The sequence below is a fragment of the Propithecus coquereli genome, unplaced genomic scaffold (assembly GCF_000956105.1).
Source record: "Propithecus coquereli isolate 6110/MARCELLA unplaced genomic scaffold, Pcoq_1.0 Scaffold295, whole genome shotgun sequence".
Taxonomy (NCBI): domain Eukaryota; kingdom Metazoa; phylum Chordata; class Mammalia; order Primates; family Indriidae; genus Propithecus; species Propithecus coquereli.
The window spans coordinates 240437-259033 of NW_012148563.1; the positions used below are offsets into that span (position 1 = coordinate 240437).

General features: G+C 50.3%; 1 protein-coding gene across 1 annotated transcript in view; it reads left to right on the plus strand.

Annotated features, from left to right (window-relative positions):
- Positions 1-18597, plus strand: part of TRPM8 (transient receptor potential cation channel, subfamily M, member 8) — a 68327-nt gene that overhangs the window by 30108 nt on the left and 19622 nt on the right. Inside the window, exons 14-20 of the mRNA XM_012648859.1 lie at positions 592-737; positions 1509-1621; positions 2000-2216; positions 8500-8591; positions 9892-10033; positions 11307-11478; positions 13616-13793. Of these exons, the coding sequence (XP_012504313.1) occupies positions 592-737; positions 1509-1621; positions 2000-2216; positions 8500-8591; positions 9892-10033; positions 11307-11478; positions 13616-13793 (1060 nt within the window). The remainder of the gene's footprint in view (positions 1-591; positions 738-1508; positions 1622-1999; positions 2217-8499; positions 8592-9891; positions 10034-11306; positions 11479-13615; positions 13794-18597) is intronic.

Below are 18597 nucleotides of genomic sequence, written 5' to 3' on the forward strand. Positions count from 1 at the left end.
GCCTCGGCCTCCCAGAGTGCTAGGATTACAGGCGTGAGCCACCGTGCCCAGCCATGTCTTGACTTTTAAAAAAAATTTCCTCTGAGGATCTGCACACCAATAATTTCTTTGTTGTTAGGCAATGAAATATAAGCACACCCTTAATGCAATAGGTCATTTCTCTTACCCCCACCCCGTTTCTTTGTGCTGCGCCTGATCCGCCAGGAAAGCGCGGAATGTAAATGAATGGGGGAAGGGCTGCTGGGGTCGAGGGGAGGCAGAGGGTCCCTTCCCCGTCGCTGAGGCTCTGTTGCCTGAGCCCAGATGGAGCCCAGCAAAGAGCAGGCTCCCGCATTCATCGCAGCTCAAATCACTGAGTGTTTCTTGTCACCTACTGCCGCCGGAGCTCCGCATGGTAAGGTGTGGCCAAAGGAAACCGTTCTTCAGTGAAGAGTTGTGTCCTGATGGCACTCCCTGTGCCTTTTCTCAGTCTGGATTCTGCACAGAGGCTGTTGTTGGGTTCAAGGGTGGCCTGGGCCAGGGAGGGGGACAGTTTCGGGTGTGCTCAGCCCCGACTCCAGCTTCTCTCTCCCTGTGTTGATGCCGCTGCAGAGCTGTTCACGGAGTGTTACAGCAACGACGAGGACTTGGCAGAGCAACTGCTGGTCTATTCCTGTGAAGCCTGGGGTGGAAGCAACTGCCTGGAGTTGGCGGTGGAGGCGACAGACCAGCATTTCATTGCCCAGCCCGGGGTCCAGGTAGACGACACTCAGCCGCCAACCAACGTGCCCAGAAATGCCAGATGCTATTAACAGCATTAAAAAATATTAAAAAGAAGCCTCCCCTCCAATATAAAAGCCATAGCAGGGGTAGTTGGGCTCTTTTTTTGAGAGCTGTGCGTTCCTTGGATGTGGTCGGGTCTGTGCTCACCCCTCTAGCTCTTAGAGATGACGTGAGTTTTCTGATTTCCACCTTCATTTGAAAGGCCCTCCTGTCCCAACTTCAAGGGTTGGTGCAGTCTGGGGAAAGCTGTTTCAGGCATTTCAGCTTGAATTGACATTTAGACACCAGCTGTCTCTCCCTTCCTGATGTACTTATAGTTTTCTGACAAAAGCATCACCTGTCTGCCTCCAGAAATGAGTCCTTGGGGACTCTACAGGTAGCATTGGCTGTGCCTGAGAATTTGGGATCATTGAAGAGAAAGGAGCTAGAGAGATAATTGTTTAAACTTACGTAACAAAAACTAGAGTTGGTTAAATGCTCATAGGTTTTTGGAATTTGGACTCACACATCCTCTATTTAAAGTTCACATAACCCAATTCAGAAAAAGACTTAAAATCAAATAAAATTTTAAATTGCTTTATCATAGCCCCTTAGAATTCAGGCAAATTATATAAAAGAATAAGGGCCTTGATTCAGAGCATTACATGTTTTGGGGAGGGTGTGGGGCTGGGAAGAAAGATCGCGTCCCGTCCTGCATATTGTTGTGTTGGTAAGGATCTACGTTTTTTGTCTCTGCTTCCCTGTAGAATTTTCTTTCCAAGCAATGGTATGGAGAGATTTCCCGGGACACCAAGAACTGGAAGATTATTCTGTGTCTGTTTATCATACCCTTGGTGGGCTGTGGCTTTGTATCGTTTAGGTACGTGTGTGAGTGTGTGTGTTGGAGCGTGTGTGTATGTGCTCTTGTGCAAATGATGGCAAGGCTTGCAGCTTCACACTAGTTCACACCCGTGCCTATGCATTCAGTCTGGTATCTTCCCTGGATTTTCCTGTGTTTGATTCAAACCAGTAGAGGTGGGGTCGTGTCTTCAATATCTGGAGTAGAATTTGGGATTTTCAATCGTAAAATGCCAAGGGTTGGATTTTGGTTGGGTCCACCTTAGAACGCCATTCGACCCTGCCCCTCCTCCCAGCGTGGGTCTGTGTTGGGCTGTGTCTGGAAGGGGGGCTGGAGCCCACACAGCTGCGCCGTCACGTGTCTGCACGATGCCAACGCTGCTCTTACCTCCGGGTCCAGGAAGAAGCCCCTGGACAAGCACAAGAAGCTGCTGTGGTACTACGTGGCCTTCTTCACCTCCCCCTTCGTGGTCTTCTCCTGGAACGTGGTCTTCTACATCGCCTTCCTGCTGCTGTTCGCCTACGTGCTGCTCATGGATTTCCACTCTGTGCCTCAGCCCCCCGAGCTGGTCCTCTACGCGCTGGTCTTCGTCCTCTTCTGCGATGAAGTGAGACAGGTAGGACAGCCGCGCCATCGGGCAGCTCTTCCTTTCCTCAGCGAACGGCATTTTTCTAAAGCCAAGAGGAGCAGAAGTTACTTCTGAAGGTCAACAGTCATTATTTTCCCAAAATAAATGCCCCCGTTAGGTGATAGTCCACGAGCACGAAGGGCATTTGCAAGCTCGTAGCAATGCAGTGAGATCTCTCAGAACCGAACCCGCTCTTGCTGGGGTCACTTCTTTCGCGTTAATTGACGGAGATGAATTAGCCAGGAACGGGAGTGTGTTCGAAGGGAAGAGCGACCTTGGACTTAAACCCACTGCCGTCATCAGGAGCAGTTCCCGTTCCTGCCGTGGCCATCACCCGGGCAGCGTGACAAGGGGCGTGGAGCTGGCAGGACTTTCGACCCCAGCGGGTCAGACCGATAGTGTTTTGAAGCCGTGCAAGTCCCTGTGGGTTTTAGGGAGTTGGTGTGAATTATTCTTCATGCTTTTCTGCAGTTTCTTGGGATCTGCCTTTTTTGGCATTCTGTCTCTGCCACTGAATCCAAACTCTAGCCCAGACCTCACAGGTAGCGGGTGCTTAGTTAGTAATCGTTGGAGAATAAGTGTTCATAGTGAAGGATGGTGCTATCCCTAAGCCATTATAAAAAGTCATCCCAGAAATCCTTCCAGACTTAGCAGCAGTTTGCAAATTGTTTGAGAACTGCTACTGCTGTCATTTCTCTTGTCCCTCCTGAGACCCATTCCAGAGAATGTATCAATTCAGCAAGTGTGCACTGGGAACTGGCGGTTTATGAGGTACAATGGCCCACACTGCAAGAGATCTGCAGGGGTGAAGGACGCTCTTCTTGCCTTACAGAGTCACTGACGAGTACACGAATCCCAAGGTGGCTTCACCTGTCACACCAACTCCGACGCATTTTTTTTTTTTGGTGACTTCCAGGAGTCCTGGGTTGGGAGGGATTTCAGGGTCTGTCTGTTCTCTGCTGGAGCCTGTCTTGATCAGTGAGTGACGTCTCTGTGGGGGTGGCAGTGGGGGCATTCCCGGCGCCAGTGCCCCCATCTGCCCTTCCTTGCCTAGCAGGTGGGAGGTGCGGAGGGGGCGGAGCTGGCGTGGAGGTGGAGGAAGGAGAAGCGAAATGACACCTGTCAGTGTTGGACACGGCAAGGTCATAGGGCTTCCTGTCGGCCGGCAGCTGTCCCCCAGGCTGGGTCCTGCTGCCGTGCAGGGGATTTCTGTAACTTGAGTCAGCCTGCCGAGGCCACAGCCCCACCCAGGCCAGGCTTTCCGCGTTAGTTTGTAGGGCCACCGCGACAAAACCACAGACAGGGTGGCTGAAATAACAGAGGTTCGATGTCTCACAGTTCTGGAAGCCTGGAGTCTGAGATCAGGGTTGCTCCTTCTGAATGAGAATCTGTCCCGGGCCTCTCCCGGCTTCCGGTGGTCGGTCGGCAATCTACCATTCCTCGGTTTGTTGATGCATCACTCCGCTCCCTGTCCTCGTGTTCATACGCTGCTCTCCCTGTGTGCGTGCCTGTGTCCCAGTCCCCCCCTTTCATAAGGACACTGTTGTATCGGATCAGGGGCCACCCAACTTCAGTGTGATCTTTTCTTTGCCTTCACATCTGCAGTGACCCTGTTTCCAAACAAGGCCACATTCCGAGGTACTGGGGTTCCTGGGAACTCACTGTATGAATTTTGCGGGACACAATTTGACCCGTGACACCTGCCACCTGTCTCTTTCTCTCAGTGGCCATCTTCCACTTCCTAGTTCTGTGCTTTGACTTGTGACGTGTTGGCAGCGGCAGGGACGCGGACACACCTTGTTTGGGAGAAGCAGAGAAAGACTGAAGGAGACTCACCCAGGCCGGAGTGACAGTGCGAGGACAGCACTCGTCTAACCAGGAGCCGCGAGCCGGCTGCAGGGGCTCGCTCTGCACGAGGTCATGCGTGTCCCCTTCTAACCAGTTACACCTGCAAACCAGGGTGGTCGCGTCCCAGGCCCGGGCTTCTCTTTCCTCCACTCTCGTGCTGGTGCCTTTCAGCAGGACCTCGGGGAGAAGACGACGGCATTCCCAGCTTAGCCTTCCCGAGAGGGAGGGAGAAACGGGGAGGGCCCCGACTCTCACCGCCTGGAGAGGGGACTGACGTCTCATCTCTGGACGGGGAAGGCCACAGCAGTGTCTGTCCAGGGAGGGGGCACGTGCCAAAGGGTTCTCCCGGTCTGTGGAGATTGGTGGGTGTGGAGGGCAGCCCACCGGAGAGGCAGCCGGGCAGCTCAGGCCGTTGGTCACACAGGCCTCTGACGGGCCGTCCGCGTGTGAGTCACACGTGTGAACCGCGTCCCGTGGGCTTCCGTGGAGATGACGAGGGAGGCAGCTTCGCTTGCCGGAAAAGGCGCAGGGTTTGTGGGAACTTGAGCAACACATGTCATGGTCTGGTTTCTGCATCTCAAGGGAGCAGCCCCACATCTTAGATGTAGTCGCCGAATAGAGTCCAGCCATGGCGGAGTCACAGCCCTGGGGAGAAGTGCGTAGTCTCAGGCACAAATGGGGCAGGGGAGAGAGAGCGTGAGAACCAGCTGGAGCTGCAGAGAGACGGTTGCTAGTAACTTACTTAATTTCTCTGACTGGTTCCTCATCCTCACGTGGGTGTTTCCTACTGCAAGAGGTTGCCGAGGGGAACGAGAAGATGGGGCCTCGCACGGTACCCAGCGCATCTCTTCTTGCATCAGCTCCACTGGCATTGACGCCCCTGAGTTTCTCGGCCTCCTAACACATGGCTACATGGCATGGGGATGATCTGATTGGGACATTTGCTTCTCATTCATCTGGGACCCCCAGGGCTAGCACAGGGGCTGGTAGTGACATGTTTCTGGCAGGTGCGTGTGTTTTAATAAGTGAACTGATGAGGCAGGGTCCTCATAATTCAACCTAAGGGCTTGGCCCCAGCATGGCCATGTGGGTGGCCATGGTGACGGCTCATGGACTAGCACTTGGGGCTGGAGAGGAGCCCTGCCCGCACCCCTCCCATGAAGGTGCTAGTGGGTGCCCTTTTGGGCAGAGGGCGCTTTGGTGGCCTCTTCTTGGAATGGTTGGTAAAAAGTCAAAAGCACTTTTCCTGCTGCTTCTCTGCCTTTGTGTTCTCAGACATCTCTCCCCTAGTCCTGTCCCCGACCCTGTCTCCGGCTGCATTAAGACACAGAAGCTGATGTTCAAGTCCGCACAGTACTTGGTTCCTTCAGGCATCTATGGAAACCGCGAGGCTGGGAGAGGGGACTGACGTGGGGTTGCTTTGGAAGGCAGAGCTTGCCCAGGATGGACGCTACAGGGAGATGCACCTTGGCTTACACCAAACGTTTCATGCATGTGTTTTTCCTTTTACAAAATATTTACCGAGCACCTAGTGTTTGCCAGACACTGTTCTAGACACTAGGGATACAGCGATGAACCAGATAAATATTTCTGCCCTTCTGGAGCTTTCTACAAGTTAGAGATGATTTCTGGGAGCTTTCAAAGAGAGAAGATGAGCACTGGAGCAACCCTGGGAGGGGGAGTCTCACGTCCATGGGGTGGTGGGCCCTGGGCACTCGCAATAGTAAAACCTGAAGTCGTAAATTGCAAACATCTCCATGTCAATTTCGTGTGTGCACTTAGCAACCACGTCACCTGCATGAGTCATGCAGGAGGAGGTTCAGCATGGGTACGTTTTGCTTGAAGAAGGACCCTGGGCAGGTGTAGCATGAGGTGTTGCTCAGGGAGGACGCAGGGAAGGCAGGGACTCTGACGGGGAGTGGACGGCTGGGGGCGGGTCGGCAGGAACATCCGGGAAGGAACATGGGCCTGAGGGAGGAAGGGATGCCCACGGAGCTGGCTCAGTCCACCTGTCCTGTGTGCTGTTATAATGGGTTGATGCTGGCTACAAAGGGGAACGATGAGGATGTTTAATAAGCATCTCTTCTTCTTCTTTTAAGAATTGTCTTTGAATGGACCGGTTTTAATTCAGGAATACTGTGTACGAAAGCCATGAATGGTGTGGGCAGTGCCTGTGCTCGGGGTCAGCAGTCTGGGTGCCTGTCTGGCTCTGCCGTCTCGGTCTCCATCCGCCTTACAGCTCTGACCTGTGGATCTACGGTCACAGAGCACAGCCATGAAGATTCCTGTTGTTTAGAGAACCCGCCACTGGGGGTCGCTGCTTCTCTTCTTGTCTGCAGACTCATGCCTTTGCCATCCCACGTGTGACTGGTTGTCCCTAAGAAACAGTTCTGCTGGGCTGGTGCTGTCTTAATTAACCTAGTTCACACTCGTTAGGGGCAAAAACCCAAACAGGATGCTACCTGTTTTAGATTGTGTCTGGCGTCAAAAAGCTATATTTGGAATTTTGAACCGAGGCAGTCGATAAGGGCAGATACAGTTGCTAAATAACCCTCGGGTCCATTAAACAGACATTGCGGATGTTTATTTAAAATGGGATAAATTCCATTATGTCTTCACAGAGGGCACTGTTCAATCCTGAGGCCTGTTGAATTTCCAAATTCTGAAAGATAAGAAGAAATACGGTCTTGGCGTTTTATGAGTATAGCCTGTCTCCAGCATTCTACTCAGAGAAGAGGCCTCTTTTCATTTTAAAAGGTGTTTCCTCTCTGCAGGGGTACCTCTGAGCCCCAGAATTGACCCATGCAGGCCAGGATTCTGAAAGTCCCCTGGGCCGAGGTTGGGCTGGGGCAGTGCAGGGTGACAGTACCTACCGACCTCTCCCACCGGGGTTTTACAGGGAGGAACTGGCAGTGGGTAGGGCCTGTCTCAACCGCCCTCACCTTGCCAGGCACCAGAAGAGCACATGGTTGTGGGTGTTTGGTAATCAGGCTGCTGGCACCAGCAAGAGGACACTTCCTGCTGCCTCCCCAGGGGTCCTGCCCAGTTTCTGAGCCCAAGGGGTCAGTCTTCGCACGGTGGAATGTCGTCAGACCGCAGCTGCCCCAACCTTGATTTCGTGATGCCCTCACCTGCTTGGTCCACTCAAGCTCTACTTGAATTATAAGTGAAGGAAAGGAAATACTTCTTGAGAAGTTGATGATGTGTCTTAAATCCCTTCCGTGTCTGAGACGGTAGGGTTTCTGTGGGATCTGAAGGAACAGAGTGATGTGGGGGGAAGCTGCTAAGATTCAGAACCACAGGGCCACCCCCCACTTGCTCTTCAAGTTCCTTGGCCTCTCGAGGCCTTGCTTTCAGCTGCAAAGTAGGAAATATAATATCCGACTACCAGACAGACACATATCGGTGAGTTCATTTACTAAAATGAGGAAGCGCCATGTTCCTTTGCTGACACTTCTTTGCTGTGTTTTCCTGCCTTGCACAAGTGGTGGTTCCTCATTTGAACTCGCTTTGGGGCTCCAGTCTTATCCCCGGGCCACACTTCAGCACGTTTCCTTTTAAATGTGTTTAGCGTCTGTCTTTCCCACGAAACAGGAGATTTCCTGAGAATCAGCATTGCGCCTAGTCCAGTATCTTTGTGTCTCAGGAGCCTGGCACAGGTGTTTGGGACTCCATGTGCTCTCAGTAAATATATTTTGAACGGATGGATAAACAAGAGGGTTAGATGACCACCCTGGAGTTACTCAAATCTAGTTTAGGGACTGCTATAGAGGGTGTCCAGATGCAGTCTTCTAAAGGATAATCCTTTTCCTCTTTGTCTCAATGTTTTCCTGACATATTTTCTTCCAAAAAATCATGACCGATACTTACAAATTGGTCCCTGAGGCACACTGTTTCTGTCAGTCATTCCTGTGACCACATACATAGGTGCCACAAGCAGCATCTGGATATACACTTTTTTTAAAAAAAGGTTTCTTTTAATCGAGATATTTTACTGCCATATTCCAGAAAAACTTTACAGTAAATACACAAATCTATGATGACAACAGTATGGATAACACTCTTTAGAACTGTGCAATGCACAGCCTACACCACTGTCCACGGCCAGATGTTCCACATTTGCCTACACAGGTTGTACTCACTTTTTGCATGTCCATCTTGAAAGAACAGTCAGGATACATATGTCCTTTTTTTCGATTTTGCCAGCAACACATGAAGAACAGAACGGCCAGAGTGCAGCCCGTTTTCCAATCCCCAGGATTAGCACGAGGCATGTGTGGGGCTTACTTGGCATATGGAAGAATAAGCAGACACATCATTGGCTCAGAAGAGACCTGGGAAAAAATGAGTGGACATTTGAAAATATGGAAGTGGCTGATGTTTCCAAGCTGCTGATGTCCCCTCTCTGTCCCTCTCTGTGCAGTGGTACATGAATGGGGTGAATTATTTCACCGACCTGTGGAACGTTATGGACACGCTGGGGCTCTTCTACTTCATAGCAGGAATCGCGTTTCGGTGAGTCCTCATCACTTCCCCAGCACTGGTGTTCGGCGCACAAAAGTGGAGAATAGCTCTTTGTCCATTTCTGTCCCAAGGGAAGTCTATTGTTTTTGTTTGGTTTTGTTTTCCCCGTTAGAGATTTTTACGAAAGGCTGTTGTGTCTGCTTTTTAGAGATACAGCTCGTTTGGCATAAAGCTGTGTTTCCTTTCTTCCCCCTCCCAGTGATTGGTAATTAGAAAGGGGTCTTTATGACGTTTCTCTTTGTTCTTATAGACTTTGGGGAGAGATCATTAGAAATCGAGGAGAGAAGAGGAAGATGAGGATGTTAAATATCGTACAGTATTGTTTCATTTCAGGCTGTGTGAAAACGCACTTGGCTTTGACTCAAATCGTGGCTATGGAGTCTTCCCTCTCAGATACAAGCATGTTTCCTCAATCCCATAGCTGAGGACAGTATTAGAAAAACCAATCCAAGATTACCATCGAAGGCAAAAAAGAATGTGCCCCGTGTGTGATAGAGAGATTGGGGTACGCTCCAAACCGTGACTGGAGTTGCCGGCGCCTGCATTCCTCCAGGCCTGGCTTCCCCAAATAGCTTTAAGATAAAGGTGGCAGTTATATTTGAGCTGTACTTTCAAAGGGTGTCACTTTAACTATTTAACACCCTTTAACTATTCATACATACACCTATAAAGAATGAGATGGTTTACAGTGAGTGCTCTCCCTCCAATTTGAAGGATAAGGACTCCATTTCCTCCTCAAATAACCTCCCTTTCTGCTTCAGTGAAAGGTCCCAGTGTTTGAACACAGTTGGCTGGACATGATTTCTAGATCATTCTAGTTAAAAAGCACATATAGTTTTCAGCGACCACATTAGCAGGTGGTTAGCTCATCCAATGGTCCAGTGTGAACAAGGTGGGTTTCGTCGGGGGAAATGAAAAGGAGAAGTCACAAATGGCTGGCAGGACGGGTTCGGAACAGCCATCATCACGGAAGCCTGGGAGCCAGGACAGGCGGAGGTGACACGATTGGGTCCCTGCAATGGTGTCTGAGGATGAGGCACAAATGAGGCAGGGACCGCTGAGAGCTCAGTCTGGTGTGCTGTCCTTACCGTAGTGTCCTCTCTTGTCCTTGCCTCTACTCGAGCCCTCGGGGTCAGAAGACCACGGCCTGTGGGGGGTGATGTCCCTGGCCGGTTTCCACTCGCTCGACCTCCCAGCTCTTGGCCGTTCCTTGACAGCTGGTTGTTGGTAGAAAGCAGACTTTGAAATGCGTTGTCAATATCTCACAAACTCTCCCCCTCTTCCCCCACAGGCTCCACAGTTCTAACAAAAGCTCTCTGTATTCTGGGCGAGTCATTTTCTGCCTGGATTACATTATCTTCACCCTGAGGTTGATCCACATTTTCACCGTAAGCAGAAACTTAGGACCCAAGATCATAATGTTGCAGAGGATGGTAAGAGTCAAGAACGCTGGTCGTCATCATTTTTCTTGCTGTACCCAGAGTTCCTTTAATCGTCGACAGACGGGATTTTGTCCCTAGAGTGACTGTTGCATTTCACAATCAGTGAGGTTTACTTTCTTTCATGTGTTACATCAGGGGCTTCTCCACGGTTAAAATTTAACAAAAGATGGTTGTTAGGAGCAAATAGTGTCATTCAGTGCATGGCTAACAAATAACACTGCACGTATTTAGATTTTACACTTTACAATGTGCTTTCATTTGAGTCTTAACAATTTGCTAAGAGTGTAGGCAGGGGAAGGACTTTTACACCCATTTTATAGATGTGGACAGTTGAGTCTAAAGAGGTTGATACATTTAGAGACAAACAGTGAGCCAGGCACACAGTGAGGGCTGGAACCTGAATCATGTCACTGTGTAACACAGATACAGGGACAGGTGATGCCAGACTTGCTTTGTATGTATAACAGAAAGAATTACACACTGGTGGTTGCTTCCCTAACTTTGTTTTCCAGATGGTCCAAACCTCCGCTGTTTCCACCTTTAAATCAGATGGCGTTTGGGTTAGCTCATCTGGAAGTTTCTTTCCAATGCTGAGGTCTCTGTGGTTTTAATTCAAAGCATATCTGAGGCATCCAGTCACCATGAAGTCATGCTATGTGTGCAACAACTTTTTAAAAATTAAACTCTTCATTCTTGTTTAATAGGATGATTTTTATTTTCCTAAAAAAAAAATAAAACTACAAAAAAATTTAGAGATTTAAAGAATATGAACATCTTTTTTTTCAGGTTGTATCAGGTTTTTTTCCTTAATTTAAAAATTTGTTTATGTGTACAAACGTGTGGGTACATGTGCAGTTCTGTGACACGTACAGACTGTGTAGCGGCCCAGCCAGGCCTTGTAGGGCATCCACGGCCTGAGTAATGCACCTTGTACCCCATGAAGTAGAGACAGAGGGGTCCTCTCAATCTCAGGTCCCTCTTTTGCTCCTGAGCCGGGCTCTCAGAAATCCGCTGTTGCTGAGCTGGTTGGACACCAGCAGGCACAAATGCATTAGTCGGTTTTAATTCTGGAAAATAGATGACCCCAGAACCGAAGATGATGACGACTATTTTTGCAAATCAGCACGTGAACTCTGGGTGACTTAGATGGTCCGGGCCCTGGAACCTCTGCCCTTCTCCGTGGTCCACTGAGAATGGCCAGGCCGAGTGGACCGGGCGACCGTGGATGCAGTCCCGACTCCGTTCTAATGTCCTCTCTTGGCAGTTGATCGACGTGTTCTTCTTCCTGTTCCTGTTTGCGGTGTGGATGGTGGCCTTTGGCGTGGCCAGGCAGGGGATCCTCAGGCAAAACGAGCATCGCTGGAGGTGGATATTCCGCTCGGTCATCTACGAGCCCTACCTGGCCATGTTCGGCCAGGTGCCCAGTGACGTGGATGGTAAGCCTGACTCGGCTCGCGTGGAGACGCTGGGAGGAGGGAGTTGCTTCCTGAACCCACCTCCGGGGCTGACCCTCAGATGGCATCTTCAGAAGTACACCGGCGATGTGGGTCCAGCACTGTGGATTGAAAACGAATCCCTCAAAACCTTTATTTTCCCCAAGCAAGATTTTATGTCAGCCTCACAGACATGTGCCCAACATTTCAATGTTTAAACCTTTTAAAAAATAGTGTTTCTCTTATTTTCAGTAGCAAGGTGGCAATTGAAAGCAGCAAGACTCCCTAGTTTAGAAACGAGTGTTGCGAGTTGTGCTCCTCTATATAACAGAGTCACTGGGCACCCCTTTCTTCCAAAAAGAGCAATGTTGAAAACTTCACACTGGAACCTGGAATTTAGACTTCCAGCATCAGCCCACTGCCAGCCGGTTTTGGAGGCAGGCTAATGGTGGCGCGGACCCAGTTTGCATAAGGAAGTGTGGGCTTACGCAAACTGGGCATGTTCTGAAGGAACTGGCTAGGGCATCTTTAGGATGTCGACAACAGTAGCCTGGGCTCATCACTTCCTATCCTGCCACGAATGATCCTGGTGGCTTCCTTGGTCCAGTGCCTGCCCCTATGGTCGCATTTCGCAGTCCCCGTCCTTTTCTCCGTTAGCCTCCTGGCCTGGTGCAGTCTCTCTGGCCCCTTCTGCTGAAGCTCTTTCGAGGTCTGAGAAGCAGCTCTTTTCCCACGCAGCGAGGGAGGCGCCTTGTGCTTAGTGTTCCCGCTCTGCACGCCATGCTTGCCGTTTCGCACAAGCGGGTGCGTCTCGTCCTCACGACAACCCTCCACGTCGGTGGGTTTAGTCCCCGGTGGGGCGCGGCACCGGGGACCTAAAGGGAAGTGGCAGGTGGGGTTCAGATGGAGGTGAGCCACCAACGTGCTGTGGACCCTTGGGAAGCGACCCCACCTTGCTGCCTCTCAGTGCCATCATGGGCCAAACGAGCATAGCACCCGCTTCCCCGCAGGGCACCTGACTGACCGGCACAGCCTCACGCACGTGCTCAGGTGAGGGTCTCTGGCCCAGAGCCACTCCCAGGGGCCACACGTTTATATCCACTGCCGTCTCCTCCGAGATTGCTCGGACGCGCCTCGGCACGTCCAAATGAAAAGTCTCGACACTCCCTTCCAGACGCAGGCTTCTTCCACGGCCCCCGCGGGAGGGTCTGTCACCACCGTTCATGCGTTTGTGCACATCAGAAGCCTCAATGTCATCCTCGACACTTCCTCTGACGTCACCCCCCCACCCCCTGTATCTAATTTCTCAGCTAGTTTCATTTTATCTCCTAAATGTTTTTGAACTACTGCCGCTTTCTCTCATCCCACTGCCACCCACCTCCAAGCTGTCCTCATCACTGGCTGCCTGACTCTTAGTCCTGATCTCCCTACAGTCCCCTCTGCTCCTGATCTGTGCTGTGGCCAGAGCCATCCTTTATCCTCCGATAAAGAAAATCTGATGTGTTGTTCTTCTGTTTAAAACAGTCTAATGACTACTCATCATTTTTTTAGTGTAAAGGTAAAAAAACATGTCTAGTCCCTGCACATCTCATTCCCACACATGTTCCCCCCACACACACACACCACAGGGCCTTTGCACATGCTGCTGCCTCTGTCAGGATGCTCTGGGTGCCCACCCTCCTCATTAGTTCATGTGCTTGGCTCCTGCTCATCCTCTGCTCTCAGTCCAGAGACCCTTCTTTCTTGGGAAAGCGATTCCTGAATGGGCTGCCTCAGTTTACCCCCACGTAGCACCTTGTGCATGTCCTTTTTAGCACTTCTCATGAGCTAAAAGTTTAAACTGGTGTGGTTAATCGGTAGATAATCATCTATCTACCTAAAGAGGCTGGAAGCTTCCTGAGGGCAAAGAACATGTCTACTTTGCCCTTCCTTTGATCTTGATCTTAGTAAAGTCCCTGGTTCATAGTGGCTGCTCAGTAAATACGTGCTGAGTAGATGAAAAGGTGGTTCTAAGGCTTGTACCTTGTTTGGACAAAGTGCATAAGACACTCCATGAGCATCATCTTGTGGCCCTAGGGGTGCCATCTCCCTCGCCCCTCCAGAGGGTCCTCACTTTGCTTCTTGGTTTCTACGTCTTCAGGGACCACATATGACTTTTCCCACTGCACCTTCACTGGGAACGAGTCCAAACCACTGTGTGTGGAGCTGGACGAGCAAAACCTGCCCCGGTTCCCCGAGTGGATCACCATCCCACTGGTGTGCATCTACATGCTGTCCACCAACATCCTGCTGGTCAACCTGCTGGTCGCCATGTTCGGGTATGTGCTTAGCCGCGTGGCCACCAGGTGTCCACCTGGTGCTGGTGCCAGGCCCCGTGCCAGGCAGGGCTGGAGGTGCTGGGAGCAGAGCAGCCAAGGTCTACCCTTGAGGAACTTATTATGTTAGAGGTCTGGAGGGGATTGGTGGTGTCCAGCGGGTGGTGGCCTTAAAGGGACCATATTAAAGATGTGTTTATTCGACACCAAAGACAAGCAGCTATGGCGACCTCCAGTGAATCCAGACTGTGCGTGGCATCCATTTAGCAATCTCCGCAGACTGCCGTGAAGCTGGCACGGTGGTGACTGAAGTGCAGTTCACCTCGCCTCCAAGTGCCTTGACTTTTATGGGGTTCAGTGGCATGGATTCTAGGAGTTCAAATCAGACTTTAGGTGGTGTTTTAAAAATTTCAGTTGAAATCAAAATACAAAGAGCAGAGTCCGGAAAATCACTCCCCTTGAGGGCTCACGTCCAACAAGGCTGGGGAAGAAGAATATGGTGACTGTAAAATGTTGGTACTGGCTTTGGGAAATTGTCCCGAAGATATTTGGAAAATGATGTTTTCCATTTCCCTCCATGTTTCTTAGGAGGGTTCCTAAAAGTCCCACATGGTAGTTTCGGTGGGAGTTTAGTTTCACGTTGCTCCTTTGAGGTAGACGGTCATTGTAGGTACGAGAATCCCAGCACAGTCCGGCAATTAACAAACAAATATGCAAATTTAATACATTATTTGCTAAACGTTGGGGTGGAAGAGAACTTTTTGGTCAAAACCAGAAATCCAGAAGCCAAGACTGAGAAGATAAACACATTTGATTTCATAAGGCACTTTTTTAAGATCAAAGATACCTCAAAGGAAGTCAAACGACAAATGATAGGTTGGGGAAATGTTTCTGACGCTTACGATGAACAAAAGCTTTTAATAACTAATACAGAAAGAACTCCTGCAAATTTATCAGAGAAAGACAACTCCATGGAAAAATTGTCAGAGAAAATGAGCAAGCGATCCAGAGAAGGAAAGTTCAAATGGCCAATAAGTCTATGGGAAGGGACCCAGCCTTGTGGGTAGGAAAATTCAGATTAAAACAACGAGATGCTGGTTTTGAGCCCATCAGGTGAAGGAAGGTTCGGGGGGGGGGCCTCTGGCGTTGAGACACTGGGAAGTGGGCGTTGCGACTGGGAACGCAACTTGTCTTTCGTCCTTTGCAAAGTGGTTGAAAATAGCTATGAAACGGAATCACATACAGACCTTTGACCTGACACTCACATCTGGGAATCTATCCTAAAGATATATGCACGAAGTTATTCACTGGACCTTGTTGATGTCTGTCATAGGGGACTGGTCCAATAAAGTGTATAATATCCATATTATAGAATTGTGCAGCTTTTAAAAAGACAAAATTACATCTACATTTAGTGACTTGGAAGGATGGTTTTTTTAAATATAAAAAACAAATCGCAGACTAATTTTATGGTATAATCGTGTTTTCTAACAATGAAAAACAAGAACATAAAAAATCGAGTGTATATTTCACTTGTTACAATGATCACACATTACTTCCATAATTTAGAAAATAAGGAAAAGACAGTTGTCACCTAGAGCCCTGAGATTCCCAGATGCACAGGGACTGCAGAGCAGGGGCACCTGCCTTTGTGGGTCAGTGGCCTCCCTTGGGGTGGGCCTGGGTGGGGGCATATTGCTCTGGGGACGCCACACGTCGAAGGGACTGAGCAGTGGGCAGCCATCTGGTCTCCCGGTGTCCAGAGAACTCCTCCTCCGGCCCACCCTCTACGCCTCGGCCATAGTGATGTGATGTTTCTAAAATGTCATTGTTCTGCTTAACATTCTGGAAGGGTCTTAGTATTTCCCCACAGCTTTCAGGGCAAATTTCAGGCTCCTCGGCTTCCCAAGGCCATCCGTGCCCTGGCCTCTGAACGCAGCTCCAGGCTCCTCCCCTGCTACCTTCCCCTGGCAGGTACCCACGTGTTCATCCTTGAACAGGGTCACCCGTCACGTGTTCATCCTTGAACAGGGTCACCCGTCACGGCTGATGCTTTTGCGTGTGCTCGTTCTCTCTGGATTCCATGTTCCATCCCGACGCTCTCCTGCCTGATGCTTGCTCGCCCTTTACAAGCTACGCATCGTCCTCTGCCGGGTGTGCCCTGATGGCCTCCCAGCTTTGTGCGGGGACTCCCTGGCCCCCACGGCACTCTGCTCTTGCACAGCAAACTCCGGAGCATGGAGATTGTGCTTATAATTTCTGCATCTGGCATTTCATGGTTTGTTCCATGAGCGGGAAGAACAGGTTCTTACCCGCATTTAGTTCATTATTCAGTTATCAGTTACGAGCTTAGTTCCTGGGGTGTCGTATTATCATACACTGAGACGCGTCAATGCCGAATAACAGACCAGCAAGGGATTCGCCACGTAAATGCATACCATCTGCTCTGTGCCGCGTGCGGGGCCACAAAGATCCTGTGGCTGTTAGTGTCACGTGGCCTTAAAGAGGGAACGTGCAACCTTCTCCCTCATCGCCCCTAACTGGTGCCAGGGAGGGACTCGGGAATCCAGGGGCCTGCCTGAGTCACAGGCAGCCAGACAATGTCGTGATTGTCATTTGTCCAAGTGACGTCCAAACATCAGAGGGGCCCAGTGTCTGGGCTGGCAGAGAGGACAGGCAGGAAATGGGCCCTTATATATCCATGAGAGGGGAGGAAGAGCGGACCGATCCCCAAACCTGAAGCAGAAGTGAGGAGGAAACGGGATGGCTTTGGGTCTTCGCGGTGACGAGCTGTGCTGCCTGCACCGGGCGGTTCCTGTAGGACACACAAAGGCCGACAGCTCCAGATGCCGTGACCTTTGAGTTCCGCTAACTCCGTGAGTCTCAGTGAGGAATCTGCTGTGAGCTGTTCACAGAAGCCGTCACGAGGACCTTGTCACTTTTGTCATCCATTACCTGCATTCCGATCATGGAACGATGGACACTGGAGCTGAGCGGGACAGGAGCCCCACCCACCATTCCCCAGTTAAGGAGGTGCAAGGCCAGCGGCTCAGCGTCTGTGGTCCTGGCCGCGAAACTCAGGCGTCTTCCCCACGGGGCCTGAGCCATCGCACCAGACCCCACTGTTGCCACGTATGGTGCTAAAGTGACACACTTTGGGGACATCCCTTCCCTTGGGAGCCTCCTGGATGAGTCCTGGCTTAAGCCAGAGGCCTCTGCCTTACTGATCCCTATCTGGGGACTCAAGAGCATCAGGGGACACCCCGCTGTGATTCTTGGGTGAAATCCTCAGATGAACGTTTCTGATCGTTGTTGGAGTTGTTGGAGCTTACTCTGAGAGCAGAAGGCCCCGGGCTGTGACCCCTGCCTGGCCCCACATCAAAATATTCATTTAAAAGCTTAACCATACCCAGTGGCAACCTTATTAACTGCAGTGTAAATGCACCCGTGGGAATTCTGAAGGAGTACTGGAAAGCTCTCTGGGTGGTATTCAACAGTGGGAGGAAATGGCTGTGAACATCTGCGATTATTCTGCATTAGAAGTATCGATCACAGGCCCTGTGTGGCTTATCAGAGGCAGGAAGTGAATTTAAAGTCAGTAAATGGCTCCGGGTCGTCGTCTCAGGAGCTGTGGCGCTTACAAGCTCTGCGTCCTGAAGAAGCATTCACCCTGTGCAGTTATGAAAAGGACTCATCAAATGTGTCCCGATGTAGAATAATTTCTAAGAATAAGTTTTTTAGAATCTTAGGAATAATATATGTTTATTATACATATGCAGAAAAGTAGAAAGAAGAAACGAATCACCTGGTACAAACTAGAGATTGGGTGCTACTCCAGCGGTCCAAGGCAGGCTATCCAAATGGGGTGCAAAGAATAAGAAGAAGAGATCAGGTAATCGTAATGACAACGATAGCGAGTGTTTGTCAGCGCTCTTCCACGCAGAGCGCGGGTCCCAGTGCTTTAGGTGCGCCGCCTCCTTTAATTAGTAATCATTTTCGTGTAGGTGCAGACTCACTACCATTGCACAAATAAGGAGCTGGAGGCAGAGAGAAGTTAAGTTCCTGCTGTTAAGGGAAGGGATGACATGTAAACATACTGAATATAATATAACAGGATGTAATGTAAGCAGCTTGGACAGGCTAGTTCCAGAGGAGGGAGCTATTAATTGTGAGAGACTGTTGGAGGTGAACCTAGGAACTGCAGCAGCCACCACATGGAGGTGACATTTGTCAGGACCCTGCACTTGGAACCCGGAGCACTGGTGGGAGAGGGAGAGGCAGGGAGATAGGCCAGTCTGGGCAGGGATCAGCCGCCAAGGAGGGTGGAGAGGGAGGCAGGGGCTGGGTTCTAGAGAGTCTTTGATGGCATATTAAAGATTTTGGACATTTTCCTAAAGGTGAAGGCAGAGCACATGGGTCTTCACTCAGTTGTATGGCACAATCTTAATTGTGTTATTCTGTTAGCAATGAACTAACTTGAATTGTTTCAAAAATCAGTGCAATGAAATAGCTGGTTGTCTCTTGCTGTTGGCCGCTGTTGGCATTGTCCCTGCTTTTTTGATGTGGCAGCGTGTGAGAGAAACCAGGATGTGTCAGACATACACGCCGTGGCATCGGGAGAGACAAAAAGTCAGGGTCACCACCGGCCATGGAGCAGTACTGGCCAGATATTGCTGGCGTGCCAGGGAGGAGTGACAAAGAAAAATGTCTGCAATCTGGGAAAAGTTTGGAGGAGGTGTTCACCTGATAGGAATCTAGCTGACAAGTTTCTCGTGTTGCATTTCATTGTAAAATTCTTGCGTTGTTT